Raw genomic sequence first — 23,764 nt, forward strand, 5'->3', positions numbered from 1 at the left:
GCACAAAAAGCATTGCCTACTTTTCAGCGCCGCGCTGACCGGGTTAATACTTCAAAACAGACGAACTGACCAAATAAACTGTGGTCACCTGCCTTCAAATTATTCGTTTTCCAAACTGAGTTCACTATGCACACTTTACATGCTGTGTTAATCCTACTTATTTACTTTCCACTGAGTAATTAATTGATAGACAACATATAAAATCATCTGTAAGCAACTTTTTCACCCGCAAAAGTGTAATTTTTTTCCAAACCAAAAGCTTGTACGGCGAAGATAAATATACATGTTGATGGAGTGGTAGTCGGGCAATTCCCGCGATGCAAACAGAGGGGCGGGAGTGCCACGCCCCAGTCGCCGTGCTCCACTTTTCAGTTAATCAAAAAAGGGAAGCAGCTAAGTTAAATCATAAAAAATTGCGGGGCCTGTTTACGAAATAAAACATAAAGTACCAACGGAATATAAAAGTAAAACTGTGAGGAACTAAAATAAATAAAATCGGATGGCGGAGTTGTGAAGACACGTAGCTGATACCCTGTACTTTAATGCGCTATTTGTGATTTATCCAAGTTAATGCTTAAAATATATGTCGTTCTTGTTACTTTTGCTTGGACATATTTTCTAAGTCAGCCGGAAGGCGATTGCATATACCCCCACTCACTAATGGGTATGAAAATCTCACTGACTTTCGCAATTAATTAGCAACAAAATTCAAACAAACTCGAAAAACTTTAAACTCGCAACGAGCGCGTTGATTTTGCGCAACCAACTTTTGTTGTTTGCAGTGGCACATATATATATGTATATGTAGATGTAGAGGTATATATGTGTGTATACATGTCGGACATATATACGCGGTATATATGGCAGGCTATATAAATATTTTATGGCAGATTTCGCGCCCATCGCCGCTGTTCCTGCAGCATACTTTCCGGCGCTGCGGCGACTGCGGCTGCCGCTGACTTCCGGGAGTTGCGCTGCAGACGAGTAATTATGTTCCACTAGCTTAAGCGCAGTGCACAGCGCTGCTGCTGCTGCTGCATCCCAGCACCACCCAGCAAAAACCATCCCAGATATATTCCAGATCCACTCAGATACACCGCACACACACACCCACACACTCCGTGGCAAAGTAATTAAAACGCTTGGCCCATTAAAAATTGTACTCCACGGAGCTGAACTCGAGAGTTGAGCCTTTCCTTTCCCTTCCCGACTGGCAGCTGAACTCGAATAAAAACAAAGCTATACAAAACAACTTTAGACGTCTGCGCAATGGCATACATTTGACTTTAATTAGCTGCCACGCCCACCAGCCGAACAGCCCAACAGCCTCCTTGAAATGCGCAAAGTTTTCGGTTTTTCAGTTTGCCAGTTGGCTAAAAAATAAATATATATAAAACTTACTTGTCGAACTGCTTTAACGCTCCACTTGGCTGGCCAGTCAGCCTTTTAAATGGCTTATCGTCATGCCAAAGACACTTCCAATATTTCAGGAATTATTGCTGATTTATGAAAATTCCAAGCATTTCGCAAGTTTCTTTCGATTGAACCACTTTTTTATGTTTAGCCACGGGGCAAATCTATTTTTCATGTTGAAGACTTTCAATGCCAGTGAAGTGCAAAGTAAAGTAAAGAAATATGTGCCACAAAAAACCCCCATCCAAAAAAAGGGGGAGCAAAACGAGAAAACCAAATAAGTGGAAAACGAAAGAGGGACGACGACGAATGCAGAGTGGCAACTAAAGCTCAGCAAAAAACTTTGTATTTCAATCTGTGCAAGAAAGTTTCGGAGCGCCAGGCAAAAGATTGAATGAGTGTTAATCAATGGTAATGCGTGCTGGCAGCCCAAGGAGTGGGTATATATCTTCTCCAGTGCTCCGATGCAAAAGGTAAGGTGGATGTTGGATGGCAAGTGCGCACCGAAGGCAAAGAAAACACAAATTTGCAATCAAAAATTTTACCCAGCATTGCACAGGGAAAAAAGGAAGAATATTGTATAGAGCTGAACTGTTTCGAATTGCACTTTTTATTTTTTTGTTACCACCGACAACTTTGTTAACGTTTCTTGGTGTCTTGCGCTCTTTTGCCAACTGTCCGCAGGCTTATCCATATATCCTTGCTAGGCATACCAATACCATCACTATTTCCCATTTTCCTTTCGTGGCGAGCAGCACTCCTTTAATTACAGCCGCCTGCAATTTGCATACTTCTCAAAACTGACTCGGCGCTGGCAATTATGCCGCATGACATGCTCGCCTCCATATCACATGTCCCCGTTCCACTGACCAGTTACCAGTTAGCAGTGACCAGTGACCAGTGACCACCAACCCCGCAGCATTCGTCATAATAAAGAGCTCCAAAGAGACTCATTTCGCCCGACTTTGGGCTGGCCAATGCTTTTCGATCCGCCCAGCCAGCAGCTTCTCTGTGCGGGAACGATTGCGGTGTCATAAATTGCAAGCGGATGCCGTCTGCGGCAGAGATGCCCTATCAGCCTTTTAATAGCTGAAAAGTCTGGGTAACTTTTAAGTTTCAGACAACCTAGTAGCTTGTCTATATAGCTATATAAATTTGGAATGAAAAGTATACCACTATATACTTTCAGACACCTTGAGATTGCTAGGACTTCCAAATCAAAATATAATTCTTAATTAGATTGATAAACAACATTGACTTTCGCTTGTTGAAAGTATGTAAGCGCATTAAAGCATTCCCATAGATTTATCATTGCTAACTAAGGCTGCGGCAGATTGAATTCCTATCCTAATCGGATTTCCAACTTCTGTGATACTTTGAAAACCCAAATTAGCCAGCTGCTGTGTAATCCGCAGACACCATCACTGGCTCCCCCATTCGCTGCGGGTTTCGATTTCACGACCAGCGGCTAGGCGACCAGCTCTCCACTCTCGGATTGCGCCTTATTGAAATTGGACGCCGTTTGTGTTCAATTAGGCTATGCTAATTTGCTGCAAGAGTCGCGATTGCGACTCGTGTTGCATGGCTGTTGGAATCGCTTTAAAGTCTTTAAACGGGCGCTTTATCAGGACGCTCACTTCTGCGGTTATTTGATTTAGAATTTAAATGGAAATATTTCACAGCTGACATATTAGTAAATAAATGATTCGCTCCGCTGACCAGTGTCCGCATTGACAAGCTGATTGATTGTCCTGCGTAACCGAAATACAAAAAAGCGGAATAATACACAACGATTTCAATTGCGTTTATTTGCCTTTGGGGAACAACTAAAAATTTCAATGAATTGCTAAATTTGATTCGCCTGCCATACATTTTATTTATTTTTCGGTGTCCTGCTGCTCCGGCCGGCAATCGTGTAAATATTATTTTTCATCAACAGAATTAAAATTGAATTTACATCCCAGCCGCTCTCTCTTGTGTGGCATATCTATTATTTTTATTTTTTTGGTAGGGGCGTGACATTGTGGTCAGAAATTGAATATTCCAATATATGTGTGCGTGTCGCACGATAATCCACTGGCCGGCAGTCAACTAATTATTAAAATTTGCACAGATTTCTGCATTTGGCATAAATATGGCGCTGCGTTGTCAATCAAACATTGCGCATACGCCACGTGGGCCACATGGGCCACATGGGCCGCCAAACTCAAACTCAGAACGGAACGTAATCGTTTCGCATGCGCTTGATTGCATTTACTCCTTAAATGAATTACCAACACGCTGATGCGTTTACCGTCGATGAATTTGATGACACGGATATCAGCTCGCTGCGGACGACCAACGACGACTTCGATTCGCTCTTAATTGCATTAATATTGCGGTCGGGCCAAGGACCTTCAGCCCTTCAGCCCTTCGCTTCTTAGCTCCTTCGTCCTTGTCCTCATCGTTCCCAATCTGCGCAATTCAATTTGTCATCGTAGCTGGGAAAGCTGAGGAGAGCAGCTTCAACCAGACAGCCCCGAAATTCTCAATATCAATTTCAATTTAAAATTGCCTTTGCAAAGGCGGCGCGATTTTTGGTCCATGGAAACCGAAGACTACAGTTCCGGGAAAATTTAAAGTCAGTTTTAATTGGAAAAGGCTGAGATCTTTCCGCGAAAGTTGTGAGCTCCTAAAACTTTGCTTATGTACTACACTTATTTTGTAAAAAAATATATAATATTAAGGCAGATATTCAAAGCAGCTGCCTACGGTGATTTTGCTGCCCCTTTGTCGCCATTAGAGCCACCACTCAATATTCAATTTCTGGGCAAAAACACTTTAATGCGCGAACGTGGTCGAGGAGCCTGAGTGCTGTTTTCCCTTATAAGCTGGGTGTTTTCCCAGCCGAAATGGGCGAAATGGGCAAAAGTGGAAAGGGAAATGCCATTCCACGCCCACACCGTCAATTTGGACGCTTCATAACCGTTTGCCTGTGGCGCCCCCTGCGACATTTTGTCTCATTTTTGGCAATTTTTAAGCAATTCCATTTAATTTTATTAGTTTTCGGCAAAACTCAAACAACTGGGACACAACAACAATAGCAATAACAAGGTGACCCATACCCCAAACTCATACCAAACACACATTTGGATTGACCCCATAAAATCAGAGAGTGTGGCATAGATCCGGAGATACACAGATACCGAAATCGGTCGGATACATATTTATATGGCATTTGTTAAGCTTTTCATTGGCCCTGTCTATTTTTTGAGATTTTTATTCGTCTCCTTGCTGGCTCCATCGCCTCGTGCCGTCTCGTCCGCCACATAAGTTTTAAGTCATAAAAAGTCCATAAAATGCATTCGCAACTTTTCTATTTCTATGTTCTATTTTCTACCCCCAAAAGCCTGTTTGTTGTTGTTTATTTTGGCATTTTGTATATACCCCCCCGCCCGACTGGGTTTGGTCTCTGATATTTGATTTTATTGTCGTGATTGAGCAAAATGATGTGCCAAATGTGTGGGTCCAAGTCCAAGGCGTGTGGGCTTTTGGGTCCAGTCGGCCAGTCAGCCAGTCGGCCAGTGAATTATGCTCAAAAGTTCGCCACTTAAGCGTCAATTACTTTTACGGCTTAATTATGCGACCCGCATCTGTGGAGTCATCAGTTTGATATTTTACACAGAAACGCTCGCTTGCCATGCAAAGGGCACATAAAAATCGCACAAAATTAGGCGACTTCAAGTGTTTTCCCAACTGGGGTTCCGTATGCGTGAGGGCGGCGCATTAGAAACAATTGAAAACTCTGCACAATATGAAATGAAAGTTGGCTTCGAATGCACAAACTGGAATGCAATTAATTAATTGCATTTAAACGATGTCGTGGCGGTGGGTAAAATGCTTCCTCGGATTTTCCCATTTCCGGTTTTGTGTGCGAGAAAACTTTGACGACGGGCAAACATTTTTCACTTCCGCACGGCATCACGTACAAGTTGGCTCAAATGCGCTTTTCTTGTGTGTAATCCCTCTTATATGGCCCATTGTTTCCCGGATTTTCCCCCAATTTCACCATTTTCCTCGCACTGCGCATTGCCTTTGTTTTCACACGTATTGATTTCAGGTCGCAAACTTTGCGATAGGCTCCATGGCAGCCTCCTGTTACTAATTCAATTCCATTATCAACTCTATTGGGGATTTATTGGCAAAAGCGGACTAAATCATCGCAATTAGCCGTCCAAAAATAAGTCAATCAAAACAAAGCAATCGAGGTGAATAAAAAACATACAAAACAGCAATTAGCCAAACATCGAGTAGAATGAAAAATACACGCGAATTTCGCGTAGAACGTATCTGACTTTCATGGGTGGAGCATATCGGGGTGGAGGATGTCGGGGATACCGGGATTGCCGCATTTCATTTCGCAATAAACTGGACTTTACTCAAAATGAACGGCCAGAGCCTGCGAACGCAATAAAAATGTGGAAAAAGCACGGAGCAGAAACCAAAACCAACAAGCAACATCGGATCGAATGGTATGGAATCGAATCGAATCGCATGGTATCGACTCGACTCGACTCGACTCGACTCGAATGAAACGAGCAGAAACCAAACCAAACCAAACCGAAGTGAAGTGAACCAAACCGCCAAGCCAAATCAATGCCCACAAATGGCACCAAACAACATGGGTGTGGTGTGTGGTGTATGGTGTGTGCTGTATGGTGTGCGGATGGTGTGAATACATTGAATGAGGAGATTTCCCAGGGGCACACTGATTTTAGGCACCACCGAATACCCTGCAGAAGTCTCAGATGAAGGATTATATCAATGTACTGCACTACTGCATTGCCTAATTAGGAAGAGAACGAAACAATTAACATGATACTAGCTTTGAAATCTAAATCCAAAACATAATCGCTGCATTGCACTCGCAATTCAATGCCACGAGCCTAAGAAGCAGACATGGAAGTTTTGTAAATTTAATAGATTAAAGATTATCACTGTGGTTGATATAAGTTATGGTACTAATGCACTCATTTTGTTAGCTTTTTCTGATAAAAAATAGGCACTTAAAGGTATGGAAACTTAAAAAAAAACTCCTGTTTTCAATTCCCAAATGCATGAGAGAGCAAAGCGTAGTGCTGTGCATTCGAATTGAACGGTGTCGCCACGGTGTGGCGGTGGCAACATGCAGGTTCGTAAATTCAGAGATAAACATAAATCGAGCGTAATTCGGGCATAAAGCGCTGCTGCAGCTGCAGCTGCTCCGCGACCATCGCACATGGGCGACCCCATCTCGGGCCAGCTGTCCACACACAAACGCGGCCAGGGACAGGACAATCGAAAATCGAATAACCAGAGGAAGGACAGAGGACAGCGGACTATTTGCACAGATCGATTAAAAATTGAATAGCGGCCATCAGGAGGTCCTGCTGACCCACGACCCTCGGGGTGGTTTCCATTCCATCCAGCCACCGGAGACCGAAGTGGGGAGAGTGCCGAAAGTCACCGTGCATGTATCTCGCCCAACAGGTGTCCGATCTGGCCAAAAGGACCCATGTCCTTTGAACCCCCGTTGCCTTCGGTGGCCCGGCAGCTTAAGGGCGCCCCTTTAAGACGGCCCAATTCCGCAATCCGCTTAAATTGATTGCACTTCCCCTTTTTTGTCACCGAGACGATGCCACTTGCTCGCCTCTGTTGTCATGGCCACACGAAGCCCTCAAAATGCCCAGCAGGATGACAGAATAATGGAAGCTTTGCTGCTGTCGCAGTGCCAGTGTCCAGGATCCAGTTTCCAGGATCCAAAGAAACCCAAGACTGCAACGAGTGCATGGGAATCTGTTAATTATAAATTCTCGAAATGCTTTTATGGGCAAAATTGTGAGTGCCATGGGCTCTGCATGCCACTTCCCCTTGCAGCCAAGCTGCTGTTTGCAAATTCTGCTTGTACTTAGCCACGACCAATTCTGTGGTTTTATTGTTTTCTATGAATTTAAGCACCATTTTCATAATTACGTGATGATGTTTTTAAATTTTGGGAAAACACTGGGAGAGTTGTATGACAATCAGCAATGCTCTACCATTTTTATAGGAATTCCAGCGATATTCCGATTTTGCAGGGCTTGTAATGGCTTAAAATAAGGGCTTAAAGTCTCTCGTATTTCAGCCACCCCCCGCTGGCGTCGATAAATATTCCTTGGCAACGTTTGCAATGCTTCCGTTCCAGAGGCGGAAGGGATGGCCCAACACGTCCCAGTTCGCCGCCATCCACGGAAGTCGTCCTGCAGTGAAATGATTTTAAATAACAGCAGTGGCCCGCCGTTTTCCCGGGTGAGCAGCTAGTCCTTCGTATGGAACTCCCGCTGGTGGACACACACATACACCTGCTCCCTATGCTGCAAGGATTGCCAGGATTCAGTGTATGCAGCAGGCAGATGGCACGCATTTACGCATTTTGTAATTAATGGGACAGTGATTATGTGGAACAACTGGCAAAGCGATTAGTTGGACGCATACGCATAATGCATGTCCTTGAAATCGAAACCGGCAAACATTGCATTATCGCCAGCGGCAAATATTGCAATTAATATTGGGTCGTGCACAGTTGACTCCCTCCTATGCGGATCTCTATCTCTAACTGTGTATCTGTGTAACTGTGTATCTTTGTATCTGTGTATCCTTGTATCTGTGTAGCTGTGTAACTGTGTATCTGAGTATCTTTGTATCTGTGTAGCTTTGCATCTGTGTAGCTGGTTATTCGGATGTATCTGTAACTGGGCCCGAGGGGTTGCGTTTTGTTTGTCCCGTTTTATGACCCTACTGCACGCAGGGCCAGCTGTCGATCCCATTCTCGCCAACCCCCACCTCCTGCCCCGCCCCCCCAAACAAACGCCCCCGGCTTACTGCATTTATGAGTTATTTGGCATTCGGTAAGGACAATAACAAATGTCCCGATCCTCCGGTTCTCGTTGGCTGCACTTTGTGACGGGAGTGCGTAAAATTGTTTTGGGCTCTGCTAATTTATCTGCAGCATTTGCCTAATTTATGTTATTGCCGAGTTGTTTGACCGCCCCTAAATCATATTGACGAATGGACAGATACCACGAATCCTGCTGCGCTTCTATCCACCAACACACACACACAAACACAACATCCTGGCCAGAAATCGTTGCTGCCGGCTTTAAAGCGTTGAAGGACAATTAAAAAAAGAGCCGACTGGTTGATAAAAAAAAACCAAAAAAAAAGTGGAGCTGGAAATAAATAAAATTAACTACGAGTTGCGGTTACACATTCCAATTTGCTGTTGTTGCATTTTATGCGGCTGTGAAAGAGGCGGCTATGAAAATAAAGTGGCCGTCCTGTAAACCCGCAGCTGAAAACCCCCTTTTACCGGCGGTCCATTCACAGCAGAAAAAAGCACAAACAAAATCGAGGAGTAAAACAAAAAAAAACGAGGAAAAGCAGAAAAATTCCAACAAATACAATGCGCAATTGCAAAAGCGTTAAAAAGAGCAACAATGTTGTGCCCACCAAGGAAGGCGGCTGAGTGGGTGGCATGGGTGGTTGCAAGGTTGCCCCATTTGAGCGGGAGGGAAGTGAGTGCGGGGGGAGGAAAACCCAAGGGGCATAAAAGCGTGTGCGTGGCCATAGAGCGGGATAGTGGGATAGGTGATGCACTCGCTGTCTCGCTCGCTGCTGGTGTCTTTGTTGCCTTTCACAATAGTTTGCGTTTTAAACAAATGGAAAGCGTAGCCAAAAATAAAAGCCGAAACAATTTTATTGAAGATTGCGATTCGCAAACCCAGAGACACACTCGCATTCGAATTTCGAATCGCTGCAGTTACACGTTTAGAAAAAATGCGTTTTTCAATGCATTCAACTTCGTGTCAAACGAAAGATTGATCTATTTTATTAGTTTAAGCTTAAGATTCTCAAAAAAGTTATGACTGGACACAAAGTCAGTCTTAACACCTTTCAAATGGAAAATATATTTTTACCTTATAGTTTTTCCTACAATTGTTTTGCTGCTTGTAGTGAAATGAAACCCTTTTCTTTGCAGTGTACCTACGCACATACAAAATTGCGAGGCAGCCGGGAAAGGTACGCAAAAATGTTGCCAATCGAAATTCCCTGGCTGGGAAATGCACTGCCGCCTTTTTTCCAGCCGTGTGCCATCATCGCAGAATGCGAGGGGGCGTGGCAGCAGTAGTTTGGTCCTTTAAAGGAATAGAAAATGCAACTCGCAGCGCCGGGAAATCGACGCGTGTGTTGTGTACACGAATTAAGTCCACTCACTTCAAAATGTTTCAAATGTTTCCAAACATTTCCTCGTAATAAAGTGCGTTCTGCCCGCTTTTCCGGCTTCAAATTTATGTTGTTGTTGTAGTTTTTTTGATGGAAAGTGGATATAACTTTTTGCGCAGATCTGGAAAGTTGAGCTTGTTGTTGCTGCCTTCGCTGACAGTGTTTCAGTTATTTTTCAGCAATTTCGCTGAGCGAGCAGCACTCCAAAACATAAAGTTTCGCAGCATCCCCAAAATTTTTGTGGCATCGAAGCACACACACACACACGTAAATCACGCTGAGCTAGCTAGTAAATTGCAGATTTTGTTCTTTAATTTGGTTTAATAACTTTAGATTAAATAATCACAAACTGCTGGCAACTTGTTGGTTGTGCTTTTATTTACCTTAACGCAGAGTATACTATACTATACTAAAGTACTTTACTAGTGAGATTAGGAGCTAGCTTTGGCTATCATTTATAACTATAATAAAGTTTTAAGAGCTGTTAATAATTACCAAAATTAGTCTGGCTTGAGCAGAAATCTCAGTAAATGTTGGTTGTTTTTGAAAATCATTGTTGTGCAAAGGTTGGCTGTCTGCCCCGCAGGTTGTAACTTGTATTTGTAATTAAGCTGCTCGCTTAAGGCGATTTGGTGCATTGTTTCATGGTTTTTACACAACCACAACGGAATTTCCGTGAAACTTTCGATCCTGCCAAACCTCAACGTACACACTGCAGAGTACCAAACTATAATTTATGGACAGCGTATGCAAAACTATGCGCGGACAGCAGTGGCGCACTTTAAAATGCAAATGCTTGCAGTTTGCGCGGAACGAGGGGCGTGGAAATGGAGTGGGCGTGGCCAGGACCTGGCCAAGATCAACAAGCAGTGTCAGATAAGATCCGAGTGGTCATTAGTGTCCGGCAAACAACAACTGGCGGCCGCTCGAGGCATGGAGAAAAACAACAAACAAACAGAAGCGGAGGAAAAAAAGGAAAGCAAACCACTTGACCATAAAAAAACTTCACACCTCGCATTGTACACTCTGCAAAAGGAGAGAGAGAGAGAGAGTGAGTGAGCGAAGGACCTGAAGTGTCCAGGAATAAACACTTGAAAATGCTGGCAGGAAAGGGTCGCCACTCGCACATTGTTGTTGTTTGCTTGACAAAGGCACAGGACGATGGACAGGACGGTGGGCAGGACTCGCTCTAATGGGGCGCAGTTGATGTCAGCAGGACACGCAGCGAGGGTGAAAGGTCAGCGGCCAATAACCATTTGAAGTTGGCATTCGGTCATCAGGCAGCTGCGTTGCAATCAACTCCACTCCTAAGCAGATCAATTATCGGTAATTAGGCGCGCGTTTTCAATTAGCCAACTGCATTGCGAGCGTTTTGTGGTTAATGAGAGGCCCTCACACACACTCACACACACACACTCGCTGAACACACAGTCGCTTTTCCATTTGAAAAGTGTGAAATTGCCGGGGAAACCTCTCGCCCAATTGGCATTGACATTTATAATTACGAACAGCCAGGCAGCGGCGCAAAAGGACCAGAAGGACGAAAAGGACCCAGCGAACAAAGCCGCTGTCGGCCACTCAGACACACTCGATGGCAGCTACAGGGGCTACAGAGGCCACCCGCTACCAGCAACGGATACATCAGCGGATGAGCTCGATATGGCACACACCCATCCCATCGACGGCCCAAAAAGACTCGAAAATTCTGCTCTGAATGAGCCGAGCGTTTGCATGTTTGTGACAGGTCAGATGGCAAAGGACTCGCAGGAGGGCGGACACCGAAAGAAGAAAAACCGATGGGTTTGGCTAATTATGAGCTCATTGGAAACTATAAAATCAATATGGCGTGGAATGAAAAATGCAGACACAACAATGCAATGTCTGCAGTGGAAAAGTTAAAGTCTTCTGATAGAAATAACTATGATATATTAGCTGTACTTGGTTATAAAAATGTTATTCATTCTGCAGCACAGTAAGTTGCACTTGAGTAGTTAAGCATGGGGTTTAATGAGTTTGGGTTTCCCAGAAATAGCCACTCATCTGATAGGAAAATTATTAATTAAATACTTTCATGAGCTGGCTTGATGAACGCGAGTTGCACCAACCAGCAGACCCATTGTATGCCCACAATATTTTGAAAGATGGTAATCTGTAAACCGAAACGCGTCACCGGTGAATGCAAAGAGAGGGTATATCGAGTTCATTGATCCCCCGGCAGGGAGCAATATTTCCGCCTTGGCTGCTCCTTCTTAGGATGTGCAGGCAAATGGTTGCCATATGGTGTGGAAGTGGAGGTGGAAGAGCCTGATAACCTGGTTGTTGTGTGCCCATGGTGTTTGTGTTGCCGCTCTGGTTTCTGCTCCTGAGGTTGTCATTGTTGTCCGCTTTTGACACGCCAACATGACCGCAAATGAGATTCTGTCTACCTTTCTCTGTCTGTTTTTTTGCCCCTCTCTCTCTCTGACTCACACTTATACTGTCCCTGTCCTTTTTACGATTTTTCCTCACACACAAGAGCCTGCTGCTCTGCATCTCACTTCTTGCCGTTTACGCCCACACGCACCTATTGAAGGACCTGTGCCCAGGATAACCCTGACTGCTGTCGTTGCTGTGGTGCTCCTGTCAATGACTTTTCATAAGGTTCATTTTGCTGACAGTTCATATTACGCATTTCTTTTCCCACACTGCCAAAGGTGCGCTGTGCTGTGCTGTGCTGTGCTGTGTGTTCTCCTTGCAAATTGAATGTTTAGTGGGTAGTTTGCTGCTGAAGTGCGAGTTTTTGGGGGGCGCCTCATCAATAACGTGCAATTAAGGAGCCCTCATGCGGGGAGGTGTGAACGAACGACCGAACGACTCCTGGGCCGATTAGAGCATTGGAAAACATTTCGAACAAGCAAACAAACAAAGCAAACGAGTGCCAGCAATTTCCTCTCACTTTCTATCTATGCATCTATCTATCATTCGAATGATTCGGGGGAGATTTGGATCTTGAGCCGACTTTCCCTCATACTTGTACTTCTCGGCCACAATCCCCTTGGTGGTTCGGTGTAATTTAGATTTATGCGCCCCGCGGATGTCTTCACCCCTCTCGTGCACAGCGAGAAATGAGTATGAGTTCTAGTTTGCTGCTTTGATATAGTAAAAACCTATTAAACAGCTTGATATTTAAGTTGTAAATCTGAACTGCTTAGAAGTACTGTAGATATATGTATATTTGTGATAATTCACTGTGATTTTGAGTTGCTTGAAGTATCAATAGTTAGCGAACCCCCTTTTCTCCCAGTGCTGCGTATCTGGGAATCTCGCATCGCAGTCCATCTATAGTGCGGAGAGTCAAGCCGCATTTCGCGTTGATTATGCTTGATTTATATGACAGGCCAGCCTGCGAGCAAAAGACCTTGCCATGAGGGTTGTCGCCCCGGCAGAGATGTTGCCCCCGGAGATGTGTTAATCCATCGCAGCTAGGACTCCGTGGGTTTCCCATGTCTCTCGCTGACTTTTGACTTTGGTTCCGTTTTAATTGAGCGCCAAAGCACGGCTGTCCGGGGCACGCCCCCATAAATCAAGCGGCCAGTCGGCCAGTCGGCCTGTCGGCCTGTGAGTTATTCACTCAGCCACAATGTCCAGCTGTCAATCATTCAAGAAGCAGTTTGCTGCGTAAAAAAGGAAACGACAATTTAACGGCGGCAGTCAAGTGCCGCCTATCAAATAGTATGCCCTAGAAATAGAGAGCTGTTTGGTGCGATTAGGGGGCGCCACCCTTTTAAGGGAAACTTCATTAGACCAACTCTGGCTGCTCTGCCCCGGGGCCAAAACGGCAGCCACTTTTAATGAGCCTCGAACAGATTCCTTTCAAGGAGAGTGGGTGGAAAATGGGGAAATGGGTGGGAATGGCAGCGGGGGAGGGGGAAAAGGCACGTGACATGACAGTTGGAGATTTTCTTTATTTCCCAGCTTCAAGCTGCGAGCCTGCTGGTGATGATTTTTCGGCTTGTGAGACATAGGAAGTTGTTGAAATCTTGTGATGCATTAAAATTTGCAAGTTTTGACTCGTGTGTTTGTGTGTGTGTCTGTGAGAGCCTGTGTTTGTATGTGTGTGTGGGAGAGTCCTGCGTCTGAGTGCGTGTGAGTGACAGTTGTGTGTCAGTGGCACGCTTTTCCAGCTTTTGGGACACACACACTGGCATTTTATGCAAATGTCGCTTTTCTGCGTAGCTGCCTCGCTTTTTAATGAGCACACACACACCAGCACAGCAACACACACACACACAGCCACAAAAGGTTGGCACACAAACGCATTAGTTGATTGTGTGTGTGGGTTATCCTTTCTTGTGTGTGTGCCGAGTCCTGCGACTGTGAAGCAATTAAAATGAAATAAGCTAGGTTTTTCCACCCGGCAAACAAATTTCCACTGCAAGACAAATGCACAAATGTCATAGCCACACCGAAAAGAACTCTCTTGAATGATGATTAATTTGCTCCAAATTTAATTTGAGGAAACTTTCAGCAACTTTCAATAGTTCATAATAAATTACAGAGTTTGATTAGGCTTCGGGTCATGAATGGAAGAATATACCTAGAGATATTTTTAATTGAAAAACGTAGTAATAATTGCTTGGTAATATGTGTGTTTATAAAAGAAGTGGTGAAAAGGCATACTCCATGTATTAAATTTCAGTTATATGTGCATTTCTTTTGAAAGCTGAAACTAAAAGTGAGTTAATAGAGCATTTGGGTGGGAGCACGTGCCAATTAGCCGTCGTGACCCAGTGCAACTCCCTCCGTGGCTTCCTGGGTTAAAAGCCCATTAGCCACTCAATCAGCTGGCATCAAGTATTGCTTTAAAAGCATTTGCAATGCTCCCATGCCACTTGGCTGCATTGCATTTGTATTGCATTTGTTATGCCCTTGTTATCCTTGATCCTATTTGCGCTTTTCTTTTCTTTACTTTACTGTTCCTTCCCCATGCCATTTTCTTTCTGTTTTCTACTATTTCTGTTTCAGCTTCTGCAGTGGCCATACAAAATGAAATACGAATGCGTCATGTGCATAGGTGTGAAGGTTGCCGCGGGCGAGCAGCTGAAGCTGCAACATCAACGCTGCTGCATAAAAGGCTAATGCCCCGGGAAAAGTGGAGGCCGACCTGCCATCGAAGTGCAAGTGGCATGAGTGGCAGGGTGGCATGGTGGCATAGTGGCTTAGAGGTGCAACAGCTTGCCAGGTGCAACTGCATTACAATCTGCCACTGCGACAATCTGTTCCCATTTAACGCCAGCGAATATTTTTATGGCCAGCCGGAAGCAGCTTTCAATTTCAGTGTGTTAAAAAAATTAAATCCAAAGTCAAGAAGTTTTAAAAACGTCTTATTTTAAAGAAGCTTGTTGAACTTATTCTATTAAAGTATGCAGTTTAATTTTTAAATGAAGAAGAGGAGCAGTTTATGGCATACAAATAGCAAGGGAAAATTTATGGATAATTAAAAAATATACTGTAAATATCAAGCATTTATTGTACGTCTAGAAACGTTTTACTTTTCCTTGGCCATTTGGAAAAACATGTTCGTATTGCTTTGGCAAATGTTGCTTCCATCATTGTGTCGCAACACTTAACGAAGGCAACATGCTGCGAGAGAGCGGAAAACTATAGTTGCCTAGAAACATTCTGCCGTGTTGTAGCAACATGTCGCATGTGCCTAAGGGCAATTGAGTTAAGAAGGGAAATAAGTTTATTTCACTATAGAAAGCTCTTATAGATCTTATTTTGTATCAAATTACTCATAATCTTGATTTACTTATTTGCATACTAGAACACTAGACAGTTCAATTATTTCATTTATTTATATATTTATTGATATATTTATTTCCATGAGCAATTTTTTAGATCTTAAAAATGAAACTAGGTGTTTACTTAAACATCTGAAGCTGTCACACTCCCAATTAAAATTAAGCAATAATGGCTAAATACCCCATTACCCACAGCTTACGACAGATCAAAGCCCAAGCGAAATTGAGCAATACGGGTGGCAAAGCCAACAGGAGATAGTGAATGCTGAAAGGCCATTGATAATCCTTCGCCAGGACGACAACAAAAGCTGGTTCATGCCGCCGACCAGGGGATAACTCAATTATGCGGTAAGTTATGGACACGATTCGAGAGCCGGGTGAATGGAGTTGGGAGTGTGGAGTGTGGAAAGTGGCCAGAAGCCGGTTTTGTTGACCTAGCCTGACCCCCAAGGAGGGATAAAGCCTTTTTGGCCACTTTGCTGTCAAATTAGTGCCTAGTTCGGGCCGCATAATTGGCCCAGCCGAAAGTTTTTACACGCAGCCATAAAAGATTTATGGAAATTATGCATGTGTTTTTTTTCGCTTTGTTGTTTATCCTGCTTGGGCAGGGGGTGGTGGGAGGGGGGGATTTATGAGAGGTGCCAATAAATCACATGGCGAGTGGCCCATTAATTGGCTGCAAGCGCCGCCCGAGAGCCAAAACAACACTCGACCAGTTGCCAAAGGTCACGTCCTGGCCACATGTTGCCGCACACACACGAGCAACATGCGGCACGAGAGAGCGCAGTGTGGCAGCAGCGGAGCGGAGTCAGACTCGTGACCAGACCACCGGACCCGAAGTTCGTCTCCGTCCGAAGTGAAAAAGCGTGAATGATATGCGACATGTGTTGCTACCCCGCAGCAGCAGCAGCAACAACATGAGGCAGCAGCAGCAGCAGCCGAGCAGCGGCAGCTGCGATTGTTGTTTAGTTCTTATCCGTGGCTCACAGCGTTTGGTTCGTCGTGCGGGTGCTGCTCCGTGGCGTGTTTGGCTCTATATATATCTGTGCCACTGCTGGCGCTTGCCACTCTGCAGGCACTGCGATTCCCTAGATGCTGTAGTGTGAATTTTGAATTTTGTTTTGGCCCCAGCCAACTTGCAATTTATGTGGCTAATTAGAGGAAAAGCAGGCGGCGGCGGACCATTTGTGCGTGACTCTCGAGCGCCGTAAGTGCTGCGCATCCTTTACGTTTCGTGTGCCGCGCCCCTACCGCCCACCAAAAAAAAAATAAACAACAGCAAAAAAAAAAAATACAAAAAAAAGAGAATTAACACAACGTGCCGGAAGAATAATAATACACTCCAGTTATCAAAACACTTGAAGTACTGGAACTGGTAGTGGAAGTGGAGTCCGAAAAATCTGCAGTGCAAAAAAAAGCGAAAGGGAATTGAAATCGAAATTTGGGGCAAAAGCGGATTACGAGCAGCGATAACAGCCGAAAGCGGAAAATGAAAATGAAAACGAGTCTCCAAGTGCGGGAAAACAAGCAGGAAAACTGAAAAGTGAGTTGCGGAATATGCGGAAAAGTGCGTAGACCAGATAGAAAGACAGCCAAGTAAATCATTAAATCATATGGAAATGTGAACGCGTCACGCTGCCTCATTAACGATTACCCATCTCCCATTTCCCATTTCCCGAGGCAACTAACCAACCAAACAAGCAAGCAAACAACACCGCACTCCAGTTGCGTGCGGATCAGCAATTAATTCCAGTCAGTTTTCGCACTTTAAGCGCCAAAAAAAACAGCAATAAAAAGGAGTATTCCACACAAAGGGAGCGCACAAATTAATGACACAATAACACACTGCGGTTTCATTTGTAGTGGTCAGTATCTCAGCATCGTGTGTGTGTGTGTGTGGTGTGTTTTCCAGAGTGGGCGCAACAGTTCATCTGCCACACAGTCCACCCCTCTGGTTTTGATTCCGATTCCCGATTCCCATCCGATCCGATCCGATCGGTCGTGTGGCATATAATTTATCACAATTGTCATCGTCTGGCGGGGCAAAGTGAAAGTGCAACGCAGCATCCGCAAGATACAAGATACAAGCTAGAAAGATACAAATTGTTTATGCAGACATCTTTGCAAATACGGGTCAGTGCATTGGAACAATAGCTGCGAGCAGCAAAAGTTTTCCTCTCTCTATCTGTTGGCCAAGCAAAAACATAAATTAAACTTGCCAGTTGGAAGGCCTTGAAAGTTCCTCTGTCTTTTGGATTAGCTAGCCAGGGCAAAGCAAAGAGCACCCGGGGTAAGTTGGTCCTTCTGATTTGTAGTCACAAGTCCCTGCCCAAAGCTCCGCCTTCAATTCGCAATGCCATTCCATTCCATGTCCATCTCATCCCATCCAGATCCGTATCCCTGACCAGCTAGCCAGCCGGGATCCACAAACAGCCGGGGTTTGCTTATGGGACAGATTTGTTTGCTTTTCAAATTTCCATCTTTGAGTGGGATGCTGTAGTGATGGTCACTCGAGGGCTGAGATTTATGTCGTGATTATTGTTGCTATAGGAAAGGCAAAACAAATTGGGCCATGAAAGTCATTAGTGGGGTAGATGGCTCCAAGTATTTAAAGCATAGCAATTAAATTGTGGCTTTTATTCCACTATCTTATCTTATTATTCCCTTGCGAATTTGCCAATTAAGTTTAAAAGAGTCTCAGTTTGTAATTTAAATTTGCACAAAGTAATAAGTAAAGAACTCAATATTCTTGCATCATTACAGTTTTACTTATTCTTAACAAATTTGATGCAACCATTTCGCAAGCTTTTCTCTTTGCTTGCAACACGTACCTACGTTTTCTAGATAAAGCCATTACTAAAAACGTAAAATCCACTTCTTCCTCTTCATTTACCCGTAATTTTTTTAGCGGCATATTTTCTCCTGGCTAGGCCAACTTGGCTACCTTGGCAACCTTGGCAACAATCCAGTCAAATCCTTGCATGAACTTCGCTAAGCGCCTCTTGGCCAACTCCCATGTGCGTGGCCCCATTCTTGGGTGCCTGGGTGCCTGGGTACTGGCCCATATGGCACACATAAAAAGCAAATCACAAAATCCACTGTGCAGCTTCTCTGCCACCCCCTGGCAAAATATAAGCTCTCATATAAACGGCACAGCCGCAGGATATTTGCAAAGCCAACGCCCCTCCTCCAGGATCCCGATCCAGATCCTGATCCTGAGCCAGTGTCGGCACGTATGTGCGCCATATGCCATATGTGCGCTGGCCTGTCCAGAGTTCGCTCCATTAAAGCAAATAGAAATCCAGTGCATATATGTATGTATACCATATAAAGCGAACTCAAAAACACCCGCACAAAGTTGAAAATATGAACAAAGCGAAACAAAACCATGCGAACCGTAGCGTTGCGAAAATTGCGAACGGAAAGTTTCGGGGCAGCTGTATGAAAAAGAATTAAATTTAGGTAAATGCATAGAAGGAATTCAATTTTTAACAAAATGCTGCAAGCGTCACAAGCGTCAGTTCCACATGAAATGTGTACTATGTGCAAATATGTGAGGGGGCAACAGGGAAATGGGGAAAATGGAAAAAGCGCTGGCATCACTGCTGCGCTGCCAAACAATAAAACTTTCAATACACATTTTATTTGACTTTCTGCTGCAATTTTATGCATAATAAATCCTGCAGCCAGCACAATTGCTCCAGTCCTCGAGGGCCTCGGGCTGCAAAATGGATAAATATTATGGGCAAATACAATCAGGATGGCTGCGAAAGCAGAAATTATCCTGCCAGCGACTTGTGCATAATGAAGAGACTCTCCTGCATGCAGGATAACCGAATAAGCGAATAGGCGAATGGCAACGCTTTTGGCGATAATCATTTTGGAAATTCCATTAAGCCCGGAATAAAATAAATCCAGCAGCTGACGCTGCTCGGGATCACGCATGGCGTTCGGGGCATTTGGGAAATAGATGAAAATGAATCCTGGCACATTTTCCAATTAACGAAATTTACAAAATGCCAACGCGCCTCGGCTAAGCCGTGCAATTAAAAAGCTGGAGCACGTAGAGTGCAACGTGGGCGGGAAAGCCGAGTGGGCAAAATGGAGCGAGTGGGTGGTGTGAGTAGGAGACACTTTTCCAGGTGCAGTGGAAAATGACGCTGAGGGGGGCGTCATCCGCACGTAGTATGCAAATTATTGCAAATTATCGGCGTAAATTGCATTTGGCTTTAATGAGTAGTAGTAGTAGAGTGTCTGGAGCTGGAAAGCTGCGCCCTTCGCAGCTCAGAGTTCAATTATGCTTCCGCATCTTGGTTTTCGCCACTGTTTGCATTTCATTTCGCATCGAGTCCCCCGCGTGCTGATTTATGTATTTTGCCCCACGACTTTGCGTATTTACATTGTATCCTATTTCGAAGAGCCGAATCTGGATGCTGCTGGCTGGCTGGGCTTCGATATTATTTGCGTGTTGTCACGTCGCAGCTTTCGAGAACGGCGAATGTGGAAAGTTGCCTCCTCGGATATTTGTAATTCTAATGCCGCCAAAGTGCTCGCCGTGATTTGCATACGCATCGCTATCAATGGGCCCAGAATGCCTGGACTTTAGCTCCAGACTTTCGTTGACCTTACACGTCTCAATTGCAGATGGATGTGGAATTCCTTGACCTCGCCACTCGGCTCAAGTGTCTGGATGGCGATAGACTTGTCATAGGCACGGGCACCTCTTATCCCATGATGCTAATTGCCATTGCCCAGCTAATTGCCGGCAATTCTGGTCTGGCTTTGGGTCTCAGTGCGTCCGTTGTCCGCGGCTGTGCCATAATTTATCAATTTCTGTAAACGAGGCAAATGAAGCGAGCCGGGCAAAACGAGCTTATCTCATGTCAAACACACTTAAGCAGCGGAAAAGCGAGGAAAAGCGAGGAAAAGCGGGGAAAAGAGGAAACCCTAGCCGGTGGGAGATTCTAGTGTAGGTTGCTTGTAAATTTTTATTGCCCCTTAATGCAATAGAAACTATGGAGCCAACATGAACATTACCAATTGAATTGGAAATGGGTATTAACATGGCCATCCAGTTACGACTTGGCATCGGCAAATCCCATACACAGCAAAAATCTAGTGGTTATTCCTAGTTAAATGATTGGTACTTGAATGTTAAATGCTTGCTTTTAATTAAATTATGATCTCTGATCAGCTCTGGAATATGCAAATTTTTATAAGATTTAAAATAGTAGTGATTTTCATAAAATTCAAGTAATTACTCACTTTAAGTTAACAGGAAACTTTACAAATTTATAATAATTTTACTCGAGAGAAACCTGTTATATATATCTATAACAAAGTAATGCAAATAAAAATCTGATAAAAAACCTCAGAAAATCTCCGTGTAAAGGAGAGCAGAATAAAAAGGACAATTGCAGGGATGCGGAATGCTGTTGACCAAATGCGATTTTTGCATTAAACACGGCGAATTGCCATTGCCTTGCTTTTTTATAAGAGATTCTCCCCGGTGGCCGCGATATCCGCAACGAGCTTCGATTAATGTCTGAGTCGCTTAATTGGCTTTCTGTGTTGCGATTTCACCTGAATTGCTGTTGCTGCTGCGGATGCTGCTGCTGCTGTTGCGGATGCTACTGCTGATGCTACTGCGGATACTACTGTTGTCGCGGCTCAAGGATGAAACAAAAAGCACACCGCAAGCATTTGCATTTAGATTGAAAACGCCCGGCGTTCGTGGCTTCGATTCGTTTTGGGTTTGCTTTTTTCGACTGTCGCCCGCTTCGCTTTGACTGATGCAAGCTGAGGAAATCAAAATCTCGCTAGCCCGAAAACGAACAAACACACACATACACACACTCACACACACACATGCAGGTAGACAATGGCAAAAAAAAAGAGCGGCAAAAGAGGAAAATTTCGGGGGGAAAATGGAAATGGAATCGGTGAATTGTTGTTTGTTCGCCAGCCGCCTCATCGAAGCGAACCGCTGAATGGGGATTTTTGTGGCAAATCTTAATTAAATGCATAATTCGTATTTATTATTCAAATGCTGTTGATTTATGCAAAGCGCGCGTCGTCGCTGCTTTCATAAATATTAATTAGAATATTTTTACGTTTGCCAAACATGCCGAGGAATTTGCATGCCATCGATTCGAAATTAAATAACTATTATGGTCAAGTGGTTGCTATCACAATTGCAGTGTGAGAGCATCTCGAAATTGTATCCTTCCCACATTTCCACATTTTGCGGTGCGTTTGGTGCAGTTTGAAAGCGGAGCTTGTAGCCCTTTTGAATAAATTAATGTCAAAAGTACTTTGGCTTTTGATTTTGATTGATGATTGTGCGCCTGTATGAGCTCCGATCCACGAACGGCAAAGGCGGCCCAACAAAGCGAAAGCCAAAGCCAACCACTTGGGGCGGTCTTCGTACTGAAGTGGCCGCCATCCAGGATGCCCATCCCCAGTCCCCCCTTTGCCAATCCATTCCATGCCAAGCCATACCATGCCATTCCCTTGCCAGGACGATGAGCCGAAGAGCCGGAGCGCCTCTGCGTGTGTGCATAGAAATTACGCATAAATAACCAGCCATGAGAATGCCCGACTTCCGCCCCAAAACCACCGGCGACCCCCTCATGCTCCTCCAACCCCAGCTTTTCCCAGCATTTCCCAGCGTTTCCCGGCTATCTCCTGCTGCTTTTGAAAGCGGCTGCATCATCATCTTTGTCATCCTGCCCGCTGCATCGTTGACAACGCCAATCCACGCAGTCAATGACAGCCAGCCACGGCTCTGCCTTTGGCCCGGGCTCTCCACATGTCCTTCTGACAGGCTACACTACGATAAACTACGACTTATTCCTAGTGCCCAAATTAGTCCTGCAATCTAATTTCTATTATATCAAGATTGGAACTTTGGGGATTTTATGGTATCCATTCAAACCCAAGCCATGAAGTATGTTTAGAGTAGTAGATAGTTAGCAGCTTGGCTTGGAAATTTTCTTGGCTTTATTAATTATAAAAAAGTTTGCCTAGTGTTTCTGAAACACGACCTTTCGACTTCTTACTGCACTAGCACCCTCTAAAGTCACCGTTTTTGTTTGCTGTGTAATCATGTGCCACACGCACGTGCGTGGTCGCATTATGATGCTGGAGATCGAAATGAAAATGGGTCTGGAGCAGCTCGCTGGAGTTGGATGTGGATGGGGATGGGGGATGTGGAGCTGACTAGCTGTGGGCGGCGGTGGCGGTGGGGGTGGCGTTGGAGGTGCCTTTGTCCCGACCACAGACGCATCAATCAGCTGTGTGCCTTGCTGCTGCCTTCGATGATACAAAATCATGCGAAACTTCGAGTTGCTGTTGCCATTGCCAATGCCTTTGGCTTTGGCTTTGGCCTGCCTTTGTTTCTTCCGCCTGTGTTGCTCTTTTTCCCGTTTTTTTTTGGTTTTTTTTTCTTTTTAGCTCGGCCTGGGCGTGGCCCTGTAATCAATTACGTGGCTTCATTAATCATGCAAATACCAACAGGAACGGTGCACAGAACGTAGAACAGAGAACACAGAAGCTGAAACAAGAGCAGTATTGCCATTATTGATTTTGTCAAGCGTGCGGCTGCTTATCAGCTAGCTGACGTCAAAGTCTCCAGAGTTCTGCTTGAAATTAATAAATTTTCCCAGAAGCCAAAGCCACAAGACGACAGTCAGTCAGTTAGATAGACGGACAGTCAGTTAGATAGTGGGACGGACAGTGGGGCAGATAGACAATTTTCTTAGTATAGCACCGGTCTTATCGGAGACATCCTTTGTTGTTGGTATGTGTGTGTTGAGCACATTTGCATAATTTCCTCAGCTCAGCTTCGTTTTGACAGGACTCTATGTGCCATATTCAAGGTTAATTTGTTTCGGCAAACAAACTTTGACTGCGCCCCCAAAGTATGCTAATATTCTCACATCGGCCCTCTGCCATGCTGGATTTTCATTTTCAATTTGCCTTCGACTGGCATTTTATTTGCAGAAATATTGAAGCACTCATAATGAAGTTTCATGCCATATGCATACACGCCTTAAAGGCGTACACACTCACACACACACATGTTCCAACCGGATTGTGGCAGCAATCGCTGGGGAGTACGGAGAGTCCTGTCCTGCCAACAGAGTCCTGGGAAATCTGGAATCTGTGGGGTGAGCGGGGGCTGCATTAAAAATGAAAGCCTTTGGAATTCGCTTGTTAAATAAAATTTTATGTAAATGATTGAATGAAAGCCGCTCGCGCGCGAACTCTGAATGCTGTCGTTAAAA

General features: G+C 44.6%; 3 protein-coding genes across 3 annotated transcripts in view; 2 read left to right on the forward strand and 1 right to left on the reverse strand.

The window, feature by feature from the left end:
* The first annotated feature begins 12,753 nt into the window (after positions 1-12,753).
* LOC122618914 lies at positions 12,754-20,315 on the forward strand. The gene is given in 4 exon segments (XM_043795509.1): positions 12,754-12,801; positions 13,443-13,449; positions 14,719-14,870; positions 20,121-20,315. Coding segments are annotated over 4 exon segments (402 nt in total).
* On the reverse strand, positions 13,059-13,252 carry LOC122621913. Its single transcript, XM_043799931.1, is given in 2 exon segments — positions 13,059-13,109; positions 13,112-13,252. Coding segments are annotated over 2 exon segments (192 nt in total).
* The window catches only part of LOC122620297 (nephrin), a 71,446-nt gene continuing 64,151 nt past the window's right edge, over positions 16,470-23,764 (forward strand). The window contains exon 1 of the mRNA XM_043797683.1: positions 16,470-17,019. The gene's annotated coding sequence lies outside the window, so the exon portion shown is untranslated. The remainder of the gene's footprint in view (positions 17,020-23,764) is intronic.

This window comes from Drosophila teissieri, chromosome 3R (assembly GCF_016746235.2).
Source record: "Drosophila teissieri strain GT53w chromosome 3R, Prin_Dtei_1.1, whole genome shotgun sequence".
NCBI classification, from domain to species: Eukaryota; Metazoa; Arthropoda; class Insecta; order Diptera; family Drosophilidae; genus Drosophila; species Drosophila teissieri.